The sequence below is a fragment of the Vombatus ursinus genome, unplaced genomic scaffold (genome assembly GCF_900497805.2).
Source record: "Vombatus ursinus unplaced genomic scaffold, bare-nosed wombat genome assembly UNPS02014816.1, whole genome shotgun sequence".
Lineage (NCBI taxonomy): Eukaryota > Metazoa > Chordata > Mammalia > Diprotodontia > Vombatidae > Vombatus > Vombatus ursinus.
In genome coordinates this window covers 24,885,898-24,903,486 of record NW_020954594.1, presented here as the reverse complement: position 1 = coordinate 24,903,486, position 17,589 = coordinate 24,885,898, and the positions used below count along the sequence as shown (strand labels likewise).

General features: G+C 35.2%; 1 protein-coding gene across 6 annotated transcripts in view; it reads left to right on the top strand.

Annotated features, from left to right (window-relative positions):
* The window catches only part of CCNT2 (cyclin T2), a 45,406-nt gene extending 33,411 nt beyond the window's left edge, over positions 1-11,995 (top strand). For 4 of the 6 annotated variants that reach the window (XM_027835545.1, XM_027835544.1, XM_027835542.1 and 1 more), the window contains 4 exons: positions 1,982-2,027; positions 3,634-3,797; positions 7,643-7,713; positions 8,033-11,995. In XM_027835545.1, coding sequence (XP_027691346.1) covers positions 1,982-2,027; positions 3,634-3,797; positions 7,643-7,713; positions 8,033-9,466 — 1,715 coding nt within the window. In that variant the 3' untranslated portion in view covers positions 9,467-11,995. Of the gene's footprint in view, positions 1-1,981; positions 2,346-3,633; positions 3,798-7,642; positions 7,714-8,032 lie in introns of those variants that run through there. The other 2 variants (XM_027835543.1, XR_003566737.1) reach the window with 2 other exon arrangements.
* Positions 11,996-17,589: the final 5,594 nt, after the last annotated feature.

The window sequence follows — 17,589 nt, the reverse complement described above, 5'->3', positions numbered from 1 at the left end:
ACTGTTATACACTGCTATTCACCAAGTTCTAATATCTCCTACAAATTTCTGTTTTGTCGTTTGATGGTGGTGTTTTTTAAAACCTACTGCTTAGAGTTTAGTTTTAGTTATGACTCATAATGTTACTTAAATTCATAGATAGGTGTGGGATTTTTAACCTAATTTTATACTTAAACCTTTGTATTTTAAAGCCAGGTCATATGGCTTATTTCATTAGGTATTTAATACTAATTCTTATCTCCAGTTTTAAAAATACTTCTTTGGCATGATGTAAGAATCTCCAACCTGAGGTGACCAAAACAGGATCACATTTGCTCTACAGAGTAGTTGTTGGCTGTCTGTCGTAGAAAGTCAGTGTAAGTTTCATCAAGGGTAGGAAAAAAGTATGTAATGTGATTCATTTGCAGGGTTGTTGAAATGAAGCATGAATTTCATTAGATTGAAAGTTTTATTTTTGACACATAGTGAGAAATGAAACTTTGAGTTGAATGGTAAAGAGTATTTTGAAGTTTGTGTCATCTTTATTAGGAAAACTTATTTGAGCTTTTATGTCTTCCCCAAAGTATATTTTTTATTTTATCATTGGTTACAAATTTCCTACATTTCTAGACTGCTTATGTAAAAATTTTTTGTATTTTTTATGTGTAAGTTTAAAATGTCAAATGAAATATGTAAACCTGGTTTATATTATTTATAAATGAATTCTTTTTAAAAGTTTGCTTCATGTTTAATTTGTTGTTGCCATTCAAATTGTAGATCTTTGGCAATCTACCAATTTTTTCTAAACTTCCATAATACAGACTTCCATAATTAAAAATAACTTGTCTGTTGTTACTCTTTGCACTAGTGGTGGCTGTGATTTAATGATGAAGTTATGGCTGTAATCATTAAGTTTTGAGACTCTTCCAGATGAAAACTACAAAAATTTGGAATCATGGCTTTGTCTTTCAAAATAGTTAGCTATTTAGTTAAGTAATTATGGCCTCCTCAGAAGTTGTGACACTGAATTTTTTTTTTCTTTAAATACAGTCTTGGTGACATTTTATTCACTGCCTCCCTCACTCCCAAAAGAACTCAAAAATATCTGACACACTGACATACCTCCTAAGCTCAGGAAGGCTTCAGCTCTTTTTGATCACTCTCAGTGTGGATTAGAAGGACAGATGTTGACATCCTTAACACTAGCAGTGGTGAGGGAATTGGGCTTCAATAGAGGCATTAACTTAAAACATAAGTTTAAAAAAGAAGGAAGAAAGAAAACAGCTATGGCAATAGGAATTATTTGAATTTGATTTAATCAAATGCTTCTTTCAAGGTCATATTGCCTGGTTATTAAAAAGTTTTTCTGGGGTGACCAGGGTTAAAGCATCCTAATAACACTGTAATAGATAAGATGTCTCACCTGTTATCTAATTGGATCCTAGGGATAATTTATTGTAGTAAAAAGGATTTTCAGAAATATCCATATTCTTTTAAAATTATTTTTGGGGATGGTTTAGCAGTCTGTTGAAGGGACACTGAGCACTTCATTGTGGTAAATACAAACATTTTTCTTCAGTTTATTTAAAGATGAACAAACTAGATATCATGGATAGAAATGCATGTATCAACTTAGGTATGATGACAGAAGATAAAGCTCTATTTTTGGATTCATCATCAAGGCTCTCATTGCTGTTTTCTTTGGTTTTAAATCAAGAGGACTGGCTTATTAAAAAATTTTAGCCAGTGTAACTGGCTAGTTCAGATTTGGTAGACTTTCTCAGATCTTTGAGTGAATAGCATAGGACATAAATGTTATTGAAGGTTTTCAGTACTTTGGAGAATGTTGGAGCTCTACTGGTTTTAATTTTTGTGTATTAAAATTATAGTACTTAATTTTGTGCACAAACCTTTGAGCTGAAATATTTTCTTGTATTGAAAGCCTTTTGCTCTTAGCATGTTGGAACAAATAGTAATATCTTCATTTTTTCTTTTCTTACAGCAAGCAAGGATTTGGCACAGACATCCTATTTCATGGCTACCAACAGGTTGTTATCCTGACCCTCTTTGTTGCACTGTTGTAGCACACTATAGCTTCCTTTACTGCAGGGCCCCCTCCATGTGTCTTTTACCCTTGTTGCAACAGGCGACTGGACCATCTAGAGTGGTGGTACCTTCCTGTTTGCAGTGCGGTGTATTGTACAAGGGTCTTTTGGCACAAAGGGGTTTAATGCACAATGAGAAGTGTAGTGGTGCTTTCTGATGACATATTCTCGATTGTGAGTGCATAAGTCTAAAATTGGTAGCCTGAATAGCAGCTAAAGATTACAAAGAGCTAAACTTAACCTAGAAATTCGAGCATCTTGGTAAGTACAAAGCTATTTCTAGTTTACAATTGTAGTTAAATGGCAATTTTTTAATTTAAACATATTGATCCAATCCTAACTTTAAAATAATCATTAAAGCTTTAAAAAAAAAAATAAAATCTTTTAACTCGGATTTTTTTCCAGATGATACCCTCTAGTAGTAAACTAGAAGTAGTGAATCATATAAGTGCGTGGGTTTCTATAAGCACACTTTATGCCTTAAGTAAATGGGGTTTTTTTCAACTTATATAAAACAATATGTAAAAAAAAAATTTTCAACTTACGTAAAAACTTTTGTGTTTGGTCAATAAATATATCCATCACTTATTTCCATTTCATCAGTTGAAAGTTGTACCTGGAGAGCAGTTGTCAGAATATTTGAGCTCTAAATATTAAATTTTTACAGTATAGACATAGCATTAATGTTTTACATGTTTTTAGATGATTGGGAGGGGAACAAACCAGCTTTGTGTGGTCCTTAGTTTCTTATGACAGAAAACATTTTTAAGCAATAAGATTTTGTAAATACACATGTGTCCTTAGATGCATGTCATCATTCCTCAAATTGAACTGTCACAGTTGAGAATATTTTGGGATAATGTAAGATTTAAAGACTTTGGATGAGGTTAGGGGTGAAGGGAGGCTGTCACTGAAGTTACATGGTCAGCTTACTGGGGAAACATTTTTGTAGTTAGCTTTTTTAGCTACTTTGAGCCTTGAGAAGCTGTATAGCCAGAGGTAAGTTTTGGTGGGACTTTTGCTGGGGGAAAAAAATAGAGAGAATCCTTAGAGAGATAAAAATGTTAACTCTTATGTCACTGAAGAATTTTGCTGTTCATAAGAGCTATTGGAGATCCACATAAAATGGTTTGATCCCTACTTATGTATGATATGTTTTAATAATACTTTGTTAGTTTAACAAATTATACTTGAATTGTTTTTGCTTTTTAAAATGTTCTCAAATTACAAAGAAAGTAAATGTATGATTTTTAAAATTAAGTACATTTATTAGTAACTTATGCTAAATTAAAAATGAATGAAAGGTAAATAAATATTCTATCCTTTGTCCCTATAAATAAGTAAAATATTTGATTTAAATATTAACATAGCCTCATTGACCTGATGTTAGTGTGTATGTGTGTGTCTGGTTTTTTGTTTTCTTTTTTTTTTTAAAGAAAACCTATATATTTTGGGTGTACTATTCCTAATCTTACTGGTTAATTTTTTTTCCTTTATTTTTGCATATTTGAATATCTGGTTCTTCATTTTCAAACCTGTCCTGCAATAGTCTACATCTTACTACCTTCTGCCTTCAATATAAACCAACAGTGATAGCATGTGTATGCATTCATTTGGCCTGCAAATGGTCCAATTGGGAGATTCCTGTATCTACTGATGGAAAACATTGGTGGGAGTATGTGGATCCATCAGTTACTTTAGAATTACTAGATGGTAAGTATAATCAAAATATCACCCCCAGAATAGTTAAAGGAATTATTCAATGAGATAGACTGTGAGGGTATTGGGTGTAGTTTTCCTTAAGGGAAAAAAAATGATGACAACTGCCATAATATAAAGTGGTCTCAGGTTGGCAGAACTACACGGTGTCTGTACCTAATACTAATATATCTTAACTAGTTTTCTAATTTCGAGGTTATAGAATTGATAAAAGTGAACTGGTAATTCTTTGTAGAAAATTGGCATCCCACATAGGAAAGATTTAGCACTGAAAGGGACCCCTTGATTTTATAGATGAAGAAAAGTGGCCTAGATACTGGGGCTAAGTATTTTGCCGAAGGTCATGCAGGTGGTAATTAGCAGAGCTAAGATTCCATCCCAAGGCTTCCAATTCTCAAAAGCACTATTTTGCTACTCCATGCCACCACAGATGTTAAGGAGTTTTCAGGCTGGAATATATTACTAACTGGTCATGCCAATAGTAAAATGTGATGCATTCAAAAATTCCTCTGGCATTGAAAGCCCTTCACAATCTACTTCCAGTCTTCTTTTGCAGGCCTTTTACACATTACTACCCTTCATATGTACTACATTTCACTCAAAATGGCCCATTTGCTGTCTTTCATAAGACATCTCATCTCCATGGCTTTATGTAGACTGTACCTCTTGCCTGGAATCCTGGAATGTACTCCTTCTTTTACCCCTGCCTCTGAGATTCTCTATCCTCTTTAAAAACTCAGCTTAAGTGCTGCCTCCTGCCTAAGACTTTGCTCAATCCTCCAACTGCTAGCACTCTTTATATGTCCCCCCCCCCCCCCCCCCCCCAAAAAAACCCTCTTTTTTATTTTGAAGCCATTTCATATTTACTTAGATGTATATAAGCTGTATGCCCCAATAGAAGGTAAGCATCTTTGTATCCCCAGCACCTAGTAGACATAGTGTGTGCCACCTAGTTGGCACTTAACAAATTCTTGTTGATTGATGATATAGCCAGTTCTAGTAGATGTGACAGAGGTAAATGACAGGGACCAGAATTCTGAGCACAATGTGAAGAAATCAGAGATAATGAGGCACTGGAGACGTTTGAATAGTAGAGAAGTGGAAGAGGGCAAGGGTTACTGAAGCTTTCTCATGCCAGAGACCTTGCCCAACATCTTGTAACCTCTTCTATTCCAAGTTTTCGGGTTAGTCCATGGGACATGATTTCAGTTTTTATAGATGTCAGAAACAAAATTTTACTTCTAACTCTGCTAAAAACATGTCACATAAAGTTGATGCCTATAGCATTTCAGTCAGTTCTTTTTTAAAATCTTTACAAAGTGTTCTTGTATAAAATATTCATGTTTGTTTCCTATTAATTTTCCTTTTTCCTGATTATTTTCTCTTAAAAAGGAATACCATGTTCATTCATTCTTGGGGAGGACTGTTGAGATAAAAGGTTTGGAACCTACCTACCTTAAATACAGCAACTTTAGAGTTTGAGAAGAATTTAATTTCCTTAAATTAGGAAAAGTAGTTGCTGGGTATGAATTCAACTACAAATTTAAAACACAGGAAAGGGTCTTTTGTTTTCTTCTTCAAAAGAGAGAAAAAATCCTTTCTTTCTACCTGTGAGTTTCAAGAGTAAAATGGGTCTTTAACAAATGCCTGATTTTCAGCTATGTTGCAGGTTAACCACTAGATAAAAGATGATTAAAAATATAAATCATTTGCAGTTCAGAGTGCCCTGTCCTCTCATTCAACTTAAGACAATGATTAAAAAAGAAAATCCCTAGCTCAAAATGTGAAGACCACCTATGGATTAAGTATAATATCACTTTTGTTTTGCAAAATCCAGTCAGTGAACCTTGCTACTGCCAAAAGAGGGGGAAAGGGATAAATGGTTTTTTGTAGGCTCCTAAGATTTAGGGCTGGAAGGTCATCCTTAAAGATCATCTGATCCAACTCCTTCATTTTATAGAACAAACTCATGCCCTGAGAGGTTGTGATTTTGCCAAGATTATATAGGTATTAAGCAATGGTAATGCCATGAATGTTTTTTTAATTATGTAAAGAATGGTACACCCCCTCTTTGACTTCAAAAGCTCCTGTAAGTTCAGTCATTATATCTACATGAATGACTCATTTATCAGGCTGTGGTTTGCCTACTGTACTTCAGTCCTCTATCACCCATTGACTGTTGGACAGTTCATGCTTGATAAATGGTGTAATCATCTCTATCTTATTCTGTCCTAAACAGAACTCATCTTTTTCTTCTAGCCCTCTTTCAGGCTACCTTATTTCTATCAAGAATACTACCACCCTCCTTCTAATCACCAAGGCTTACAACCTGAATCATTTTCTACTGTGCATTCTCCCTTACCCACTATATCAGTTGCTGAGTCTTCTCTGTTCTCACATGGCCAACCATTCTAGTTTAGACCTTCATTAGACATCTCACCTAAATTATTGGAGTAGCCTTCTAACTCTTCTTCCTGCCTCCATACTCTCCTCTCTCATCTATCACCCACACAGATGCAAAAGTAATATTCTAATCATAGTTCACATTTTATAGGCTCCAGTGGCTCCCTGTTAATCACTAAGATCTAACCTCTGCTGTGTGTCCTTTTTAAAAGTCTTCACAATCTGGCTCCTTCTAGGATTGAAGCTGTTAACATTCTATTTGTGGAGTTGTAACATCAATAACTAAACCTCATAGCATTTTGAGAGGATAATAGAGAACTAATGACACTTAAAGATGATTCCTGCATAGTTTTCTCAAATTAACATGCTGAACAGATCAGGTCTTTCTAAATCAGATCATATTTTAGTTGTGAGAGAGGGGTTTATCTCCTGTTTGAGGGAGGTAATTGTTTAAGAAATGCAAGATAAAGCATCATTTTACCTGAAGACTAGTGGAGCTTATGAATCACTATGAAAGAAGGCAAAGAGCAAGTAGAAACCCTAAAAATTATCATTTAGGTTTCCTCCATGGAGTTGATACAATTAGTTTATAGTCAGTATCCTATAGGTGTAACAGACTATATTTTTCATGTAGATTGTCATTGGTCCTTTCCTTTAGGGAGCATTAACATGAGCTTCATTGATGTTGCTCACTTAGGGAGAGGTTCTTTTTTGCAAGTTCCTTGGCTAGTATTAGGTATGCTGAATCTTAAGTTTCACCTTTCATTTTTAAATCATTAATGAAAAAATTGGATGTTCAGGGCCTAGGAATGGTACCCCTAATAAGGCAAAACAACATTACATACTGAGTGGAGTTCTGAAACAAGTACATGAGAGAGGGTCACATCCCACTGTAGCTATATGACTACAGACAGGGCACCTTATTATGCCTTACTTAAGATTCAGTTTGTTTGTTTTTTTCATCTGTAACTTGAGGGTAATAATGACTATAATATGTCACATTTGTTATGAGGTGCAGTTGAGATAGTTCTGTCATGTATTTTTTTGAAGTTAGCAGGTTTTTGTAGAAATTCATTTGTCCTCTGTTATGCCATGTACTTTTAAAGTTTATAGAGTGCTTTCCTCACAGCTATATGTAATAAGTAACGTAAGTGTTTTCCTCATTTTATAGATGAGGAATCTAAGGCTTAGTGAAGTGACTGGCCCAAGGTAACCCAACTAAGTAAGTGTTAGCTCCAGTACTAAAAGCACAGTGCTTCCTTTCTATTACCACAGTATGGCAGGTAATCTTAACAAGATTGTGACCCTTTCTCCAAAAGTGAGAAGTTTTTGGAAAATCTGGAGGAACTCTTGAGGTACTTGATTGAAGCGAACCATAAAGTGATAGATTATTTTAAGTTCCTTACAAGTGTTCAGAGTGTTCATTTTCTTTTCAGAATTAACTCATGAGTTTCTACAAATTTTGGAGAAAACTCCTAATAGATTGAAGAGGATACGAAACTGGAGGGTAAGAAGAAACTTAAAGGTTCTCTCAGAAAGTCATTGTATCACTTTGGAATGGATTAAATATACTTTATTTTTTTGCCACTCTTGCTAAAAGTTATGTTTTTCAACTTTATTGTTTATACATAATTTAAGGAACGTATGGTTCCTCTCAGGCAATTCTCAATTGGCATGTGACATTAACATCTGGAACCCCAAATTATCTATTTTTTCCACATATTTTATGTAACTTTTTTTTTTTACAGATAAAAAATTAATTATGGTCTCCTTTGCTTTCACTACTTTCTTTTGTGTTTTGTTTTGTTTTGTTTTGTTTTAAATAGGCTAATCAGGCGGCTAAAAAACCTAAAGGGGATGGACAAGTGTCTGAGACAGCTCTTCTTGGTTCATCTTTGGTGCAGAATTCCATTTTAGTAGATAGTGTTACTGGTGTGACTACAAATGCAAGCTTTCAGAAACCATCTTCATCGGCATTTCCTGCACCAGTACCTCTGAATTCAGGAAATATTTCTGTTCAAGATAGTCATACGTCTGATAATTTGGCAATACTAACAACAGGAATGCCAAGTACCTCATACAGTTTGGCATCACACCAAGAATGGCCTCAGCATCAAGAACCAACAAGGACAGAGCAAATATATTCACAGAAACAGGAGACTCCAATGTCTGGTAGTCAGTACAACATCAACTTCCAGCAAGGACCAGCTGGGTCATTACATTCAGGATTACATCACAGGTCTGACAAACTGTCTGATCATTCTTCGATTAAACAAGAATATACTCACAAGTCAGGAAGCAGTAAACACCACGGGCCAGTTTCTGCTGCTCCTGTAATAGTTCCTCAGAAAATGTCATTAGATAAATATAGAGAGAAACGAAAGCTAGAAACACTTGAACTGGATGTAAGGGAACACTATGTAGCTGCCCAAGCAGAGCAGCCACACAAAAAGCACATGCAATTGCAGGCAGCCAGCAGCAGTTCTGTAACTTCTCCCATTAAAATGAAAATTCCTATTGCAAATGCAGAAAAACCGGAAAAATACATGTCGGATAAAAAAGAAAAGAGTGGATCACTTAAATTGCGTATTCCAATTCCTCCCACTGATAAAAGCTCTAGTAAAGAAGAATTGAAAATGAAAATAAAGGTTTCTTCCTCAGAAAGACACAGCTCTTCTGATGAGGGCAGTGGAAAAAGCAAGCATTCAAGCCCACATGTGAGCAAAGACCACAAAGAAAAGCACAAGGAACATTCCTCCAACCGCCATCACAGTAGCAGCCACAAGCATTCCCACTCACATAGTGGCAGCGGTAGTGGTGGCAGTAAACATAGTACTGACGGAATACCACCCACAGTTCTGAGGAGTCCTGGTGGCCTGAGTAGTGATGGTGGTAATCCCTCTAGTTCCAGTGCTGCCAGAAAGAAGCTGCACATGAATGATGCGTCTCACAACCACCACTCCAAAATGAGCAAAAGTTCCAAAAGTTCAGGTAGTTCATCTAGTTCTTCCTCCTCTGTTAAGCAGTATGTATCCTCTCACAACTCTGTTTTTAACCATCCCTTACCCCCTCCTCCCCCTGTCACATACCAGGTGGGCTACGGACATCTCAGCACCCTCGTGAAACTGGACAAGAAGCCAGTGGAGACCAACGGTCCTGATGCCAATCACGAGTACAGTACAAACAGCCAGCATATGGACTACAAAGACACATTCGACATGCTGGATTCGCTGTTAAGTGCCCAAGGAATGAACATGTAATCAATTGTTTAGGTCAATTTTTCCTTTACTTTTTTAATTTAAGAATTGTTAGAATGGAAAACTTCCTGATCTAGCAAAGGCAACACCAACTGTTGCTGCCATTGTTTCAATATATGTAAGTGCTGCTTTATCCTTCACTCTGAAAAGAAGAGATTATAGTAAACAAGTCTTATCTCCACATATGATAGTGTTATAAATACTGTAATAGCATGGAAGGTGCAAAAATCTCAGTATTTTTACAGTTGCAGCTAAGAACAGTAGAACGGATGGCTGCTTCTAGGTGTATAGGATGCCTCAAGCATTATTTATCGTTTGAATCCCGAAGCCACCGGGTTTTTTTGTTGTTGTTGCTTAGCTTTTGAATGAGTGTAAATTGTTTTCTTTTGTGTATTTATGCTGTATGTATGATTTGCATGTTTCAATGATAAAGGGATAAAACAGTATACTGACAACTGTTTACAAGAAAGTGGAGAAAAATGTACATACATTTTTGTATGTTTAGATATTACCATAAATACTCAGGATTGGAGCTGCTTGTAAGTATAACAATATACAGAATAACTTTATTTTATCTTGTGTCAGAGTCCATCAGTAATCTTTAAAAAGAAAAAAAGGGGGTGGCACTTTGTCATGTTAATCTTTAACTATAGGCCTTATTGGGAGCCACTGAATGGGACACTTCATTGCTGAGTGGGTATCCAGTGCCATGAATGGTCATCCATACCTAACCTGTGAGGCACTAAATTGATGCCTTCATGGATTGTTGTGACCAGATTGGCCATTGAAAAGGTCCCTAGTTTTCTGAAGGAAAAAAAGGATTAAAAATAAAGTTTACATAATCTTTTGATGTGAAGTGCATTTAAATGTTTATTGGCTTGATGCAGTAATATAGACACAGAGCTGTTAATAATGGTTATGTAGATTAATGTGATTTGAGAACTAAAGAATTCATAAAAAACTTACATAGTGAAAAATTAGTAAGTTGTTTTTTTTTTTTTAACTTTAACACCGTATATGTTATTTTAGTAGCAAACAGGGATCACTGTTCCATAGCATTCAGAATCTCTACATTCTGAATTCCCCAAGAAGTGTGTTTGTGTGTGATGCCATGTTTCTTTTACAGGTGAATGCAGCTGTCACAATAAAAATAAAAGTAAAACTATTGCTATCACAATTTTCCTTTATATTCCAACAATAAAATAACTATCATTGACTGTGCATTGTACTTGTGATAATAGTTTATACAATCAGAAAGCTCTGTGGAAAAAAAATTAGTCTCCAATTAAACCACTAGTATACATTTTTATGTTTGTTTGCACGTCTCATCATATTCCTGTTGATGTAAAGTTTGCACAGTCTTCTGACTCTAGAACAAATAACAGGCTTTAACTTTTTTTTTTAAAGTTGTAATTAAAAGCCAATACTCTTAATTCTGTTTTATCAGCTGATATTGAGAACTTGTCCTGTGGTAAATTTGTAAGCAATCTTTAAGTTGTTGAGTGTTTTAAGTTGGGTTGAATTCAGCTTTTGCAAGCACCAAACAGTTATCTGAAATCTGTCTTATTTTTCCCTAAATGTACATGAATTTTTAAATGTTCTGAAACTACTGGTACATGCACAATTGTAATTTTATTCAAGTATCTGTTGTAGTTTATTGTAAATATTTGAGAATTTAATCTCATCCTTTACTTTTTAGTTTATTAAATAATCCAATAACTACATCAGCAGCTATATAATTTGGTTGAAACTTTAAAAAAAAAAAGATTATGGTTGTTAATTCTTTTGTCAGTCTATCTGAATTTAAGACATGTAGAAGCCTACCCCCAGGGACACCTAGAGCCCTGTCTAGCCAGTGTGTCCTAATACATTAGCATCAGGTTGACTTTGAAGTTTCTTTTAGTGAGTTTAATAATTTGTGCCATTAAATGTCATGCGTCACTGCTTATGGCATAATGTTGTATCCAGAAACATAGTATTTTTAATGCAGTCTTATTCTTTTGATGGTACATAAACCAGGGACTAGTATAGACTTTGAGCTTTTTGTGTGAGATGAGGGCGGGGGAGGTTTTTGTTCTTAAAGTGATAACTGTAAGTAGATGTGAACTTCTAAGGAGCTATCATGTGAAATAATATAGGGTTGCTGTGCTACTGTATAATGGGGAACCATAATACCAGGAATTTTAATAAGATTTTGTAAAGAATGTCCAGAAAAAGTGGTGAATTTATTTTCAGACTGAAATAGAAAACAATGTGAATATTTAAGGTCTGCAACTACACTTAATAAACTTCACTAAGAATTTGGGAGTTTGTTTTGAGATGTTGTGGGAATAAAGGTAATTTTGTTGAATCTTTATAATTGGTGCTAATGATGGAAGGTTCTAAAATAGCTAGTGTAACTTGTTATGGTTTAGTACTCGTTGGTACTTCCACAGAATTGAACTTGAAGTGCTATGTATTCACTTTTCACTCTGTAAATGTAACTCTATACAATGACTTTATTTATTAAAAGGCAGCCAGTTGTAATTTTTACAACACTGTGTGAGCTATTCAGACTCCTTAACTTCACTATTCTTTCCCTGAACACTTTATGGAATGAGGTAATGACCTCCATCAACAACCAGGAGGATAAATGTGGAAATCCTTTAAACTTCATTTCCATCAGATGAAAATCCTTGGAATTAAATGGCTTGTATTTTCTTTTTGCAGATATTTTCCCTTTCCATAAATAAAATCCCTCAGTTAGTTTGCCTGTTCTGTAGGCTCTACCAAAGAATAAGACTTCCTCGGGTTCTACTAAATGGAAGTCATTACTAAGTCTTCCTCTAAGCAATGGTAAATGAACCAAGATGTTACCATAATTTATTTAGGTATAGCATTCCACATGCACAAGGTGATGTATAAAGTTAAGGTGATTGGTAAGATTTTTTTTAATTGTTGAAATATTATTAAAATTATTCTCTTTAAACATCTTTTAAAAGAGTGATTTATTCTTAAGTTGTATTTACCAAGCTGTAACTGGCTTCATTAGCTTCATACATAGGGAAGCTCTAAGAAGGGTCTTAAACCCTATCTTGGGAAGCAGATTTGACCCAGAGGTACTGGTAAACACTTACACTAGATATTTCAATTGCAGTTAATTTCTTCAGTACTTGAAAAAAAGTCTTGGTTTCATTTATATAGGTACTCTTTTCATTGATTCAGGACACAGTCCCCTTCTTTGTAAGAGGTGTCATAAGTTGCTGCAGTCAACTTTGCAACAGTGAAGAACTTAATTAGTCCTTAGATGACATACATGCAGTTAATTTGGATAGGGGCAGGTTGTACTATTTTATTAAGTAATTATCAAATGTAATACCTTGTCTTCATTAAAACTTTTGGGTATAAAATCCTAGCAAATATTTTTGGTTTTATTTCAGAGTGCATCCTGCCTATTCCCTTTTGAAAATTTAAAATTTATTTAAAATAATTTGTCCCTTAATCTAGTTGTAAAAATATTAATACATGCACTTTGAACCTTTTAAGCACACCTATCATTATGTTCAAGTTCCTCGCTATGTCCAAGAAGATACTTAGGTTTAAAAAATAGTTACTGTGGTTAAACTGTTGGCTAAGTATTTAATTTTATTTCACTCACACACACACATTCCTGTTAGGATGGTGGTCATTTTTAAACTTGCCAACCTTAAAGAAATTCTGAAAGTCAACTTTTGTAGATGTTCAGAAGCTATGAAAAGGTGTGAACCATGGACTTCACAGTTTTAAATTGACCTCAGTTTGAGGTGTAATCACAAAGGCTAACTGGTCCCTTACACCAGCCCACTTTATAGCATTCTATAGGATTAAATTTTAAGAAAGCTGGATTGTGAGGCCTCTGATTCAGATAGCCAAAGACTGGAAATCAGATAAGTGACTTTGTTAAAATATTTAAATTAGAAAATTAATTACTGATAGGCTGAAAACTCTAATTGAAATAATTCATAGCTGCTAACATTCACAAGTAGAAATTCACTTTGAATAAAAGCCTTTATACTTTTGCAAGTAAGGCTACTAAGATTTTTTATGAAAATCACGAATGTACATTCCATCTTGAGTTATTGAGGTTGGTGTATAATTAAAAGTTATTCCTGACAATGCCATTAGCTTTTAATTGCTTTTTAAAAGGACCTAACTCTGGCTAGAGAAAAACCTGGGACTCTTAAGTTAACATGTGATTTGTCTTTCATCATTAGCTCAGATTGAAGGCATGTTGTCTCCATCCCAACAGTAGTTTATTTAATTGTCTTCATTAGAAACTACCAAGTACCTCAGTAAACTTTCTGTTCACTGATTTCCAACATGAACTAGATTTTCAACATTTTCATTGTGTTTTAAGCTCCCTAAAAAAGTAAAACACTGAGGAAAGGGTTGTTGGATCCTAGGCTTTTTGAGTAAGAAAGCTAAAAAGCTAACACCAGGTGGCAAAACAGAGTTGGGGATGAATCTAATATGTTTGTACCTGGTAAGTGCAAAGAAAATATATTCAATTGAGCATCAGTTCTTACCACTAGGTTAGTGGGGTGTTAGTAGGTAAGGCTTCTGGAGCTCAACAGACCTGTCAGTTATCTTGCTACCTTATTAATAAAGGAAATTTTGCCTTGGCTCCTAAATCAAATTAGTAATTTTAACTCCTTTTAAAAGTTAAAAAGATTTCATACCTCTGAAAATCTGTAACCTGTGTTGCAATGTGTTCTGATTTCTCCACATAGACCTCCTTTAAAGGAAAGTGTCTAGAAAATGCAAGCAGTTTAAGTAACATTAATAAGAAATTAGGAAGATGGACATAACCCTCAAGAAAAATTACTCCATGAACCAATACTGTGGAAGTTAATTTTCATTGCTATGTAGTTATCCATGCTGCCACTGCAATATATGTGTAGGTGGTGTGAATGGAGCACTAGATTTGGAATCAGGAACATGTGAGTTGCAGTATTGCTTCATACTACATGTATGACCTTGGGCAAGTCTTTGAACCTGTCACTAGGTTTCCTATTCTGTAAGATAACAGCACCTACTTGAAAGGTTATTGTGAGAATGAAATATGATACGTCATGCAAAGGACTTTGCAGACTTTTAAACTATATTGATGTTAGCTATTCAAATCAATGTCTAGTATGTTCTAATTATACTCACTTGCCTGTTTGCCCTGCCTCCATCCCACCCACATGATGTAAGTGACTTGAAGTCAAGGACTACTTCGTTTTTATTTAACAGTGAATTGGCTTTTGTTAGGATAAAATATAAGGTCAACATAATACAGAAGCCAATATTAGCATGGATCAAGTTGAACTGAAAATGTATCTTAGAAATCATGTAGTTCCTTCCGTCTACTGAAATTTTTCACTTAAGTCTAATGCTAAATCCAGTGGTCTTTTTCTGGTCATCCTTGAGCTTTTCAGAAAGCAAAACTGACCCACCCCCTTCCTAAACATTCTACTCCTTTGACTTCCCAAGACACTGTTCCTACCAGTTCTACCGATGTAGTCCTGCTGGTTCTGAACTCATTCTGTTCCCAGTGTTTTGTGAGAACATTTTGTCATTGTAATTTCTACCTCTGAAGCACAAAATCTCTGTCCTTTTTACCCAGGTAACATCTCAGACACCTCAAACTCAAATGTGCTCCCTGCTTCTGACTACTAGTTCAGTCAATGGCAGCACTGTTCAACCAGGTCCTATCTACTCCATCTCATAGAATTGGTTACCAAGTTCTAACTAGTTCCCTGTTCTATGTGTCACTTCATTCCAGTCCTTGCATTCCATATCCTTGCACAGGCTCTTATTTAACTAAACTACTATAGTTACCTAACAGGTCTCTCGTCTACTAGTACTGCTACTACTACAAGTTGGGTTAAGTTCCTTCAAGACGGGATCTGTATTTTTGTGCACTCAATGTCTAGGTGCCATATTCATCTTTCTCACGTACAGAAAAGATCATTATTCCTTAAAACCCTTCAATTGAAGAAATTGCCAAACTCCTCTGTCAATCAAGAGCCCCTGTGATCAGGGAAAACCCTGATCATTTATTGATGCAATAAAAAGATGAATTTGTGGTCAGAGAAACTGGGTCTCAATCTCAGTTCAGCCATTACTTGTGTGACTGTGGGTGAATCATTTATCTTAGTCTTGAATTTCCTCAACTAAAATGACAGATTTGAATTAGAATGATCTTTGCTGGCCCTCCCAACTCTTATTCCCCAACCCAAAGTTGTACTACCAAGTACTTCCTAAACCTCATGTCCTGCTTTACTCTTTTTAGGTGCTTACCATTTGTTTATCGTGATATGTGTACTGTAACCTTTGTTAATTCAGGAATTGTATCATCTAAACTTGGTGCATTCCTTATAAGCATCTAACGGTTTTCAGTCATTGCTTGCTTAAATGTTGGTTGAATTGAATCTAATTTTAACACATATTACAAATGAAATAAGTACAAAGATTGTTACCTAGTCCTCTTGCTTCTACCCTCCAACTTATTTTTAACTAGGTTGCTTTCTGTGACATCAACTGAATAGGAGCTAGGAAAGAAAAGGAAACTAGTCAATTTTTATATAAATTTTGGTAAAAGGATTGGAGGAAGGGAAAATAGCTAATAACCACAAAAAGAATGGTGAAAATGGTGAGGAGTCCTGATACTATGGGATCCAGATACCATCACAGATACTCAAAAAAAAGTAACAAGGAAAACTTTCTCCAGAGTGCATAAGAATTAAGACGTGGCACAGTTTGAGGAAAAGACCAGTGAATTGGAATTCAAGACTTGTAATCAACTTCCAGCTCTGTTCCTTACTGCTTTGGACAAGTCACTTCAGTGAGCTAAAGTTACCACTTCTTTAAAATGAAGGGGTTGAACTAGATGAAATAGTGTAGGGTACTTGGTTCAGCAACCATGGAAAGCTTGGGACAAAAACAGGATAGCGTGTTAATATTAGCTTGGGGATTATACTCGTGTTGAATTAGCAATTCACAAAGAAAAGCCCTACATCTTTTTCACACACATTGGTATCTAAACCCACTTCCTGATGGTGTACTTGTGCCACTGATTTTTTTGAAGCCCAGTGTAGTAGTTTATGTTTGGCCTATTAAGATTGTAATCTCCTGAGGGACATTTTGCCTTTTGCATTTTTTTTTATCTCCAGTACTTAGCATAGTACCTGGCACATAGTAGGTACTTAAATTTTTTTAAAATTTGATTTAATTTGATGTATCGGATTAGGACCATCATTTTAGCCTGTCAAATCTTTTGGGATCCTTGTCCAGACTATTAAACCCACATAGTTTTGCATCATTTGCAAAGTTGATAATCTATGCCTTTATCCAAATCATCAATTTTCCTAAATTGATCAGCATGTGGCCAAAAAAAGATTTTGTCTTCCAACAATGACTTCCCTCCAGATTGACACATTATTAATTCCTATATTTGGGGTACAATTCAACTTGTTCCAAATACACCCATATATTTCTTGTTTGTGCACATGAATCTTCTAAGAGGCTGGGTCAAATGTCTGCATATAATTCAGGTATACTATACAGTTTCCACCTAATCTACCAGTCTAGTAATCTCAAAAAAGGAAATGAGGTTAATCATATTTGATCTGTGGATAAATACAAGCTCAATTAGTGATCAGTGGTTTTTCTTTCTAAATGCACAAAAAACAACCCATATAATAAAACATGATTTGACTAGGAATCAGTCAAAATCAAATATGTAGAATTTGAAAAATCCACTCACCTTTTTTCCCCTTTTTTTATTTGTTTTTTTCCCTTTTTTTTTTTTTTGAGGGGAGGGTGGAATGGGGTGAAGAATCAGGATGATATTTGCCTTCCTCAGTCCTAGACATTCTCCAGTGTGGTATAAGAAATGAAAGAAACGAGCATTTATTATGTATTTACTCTGTGTCAGGCACTGTGCTAAGTACTAGGGATATAAATAATAGCAAAAAGAAAGTTCCTGCCTCAAGGAATGTTTCAGGAAGGTAGAAAGGAGCTAAAAGGGGTAAAAGGTACCTTTGAAGTTTGGAAGCTAGACATCTTGGTCGAGAAAGCTACCAAGTGAGATGGCCCTACCCTCTGAGGGAAATTCTAAGATG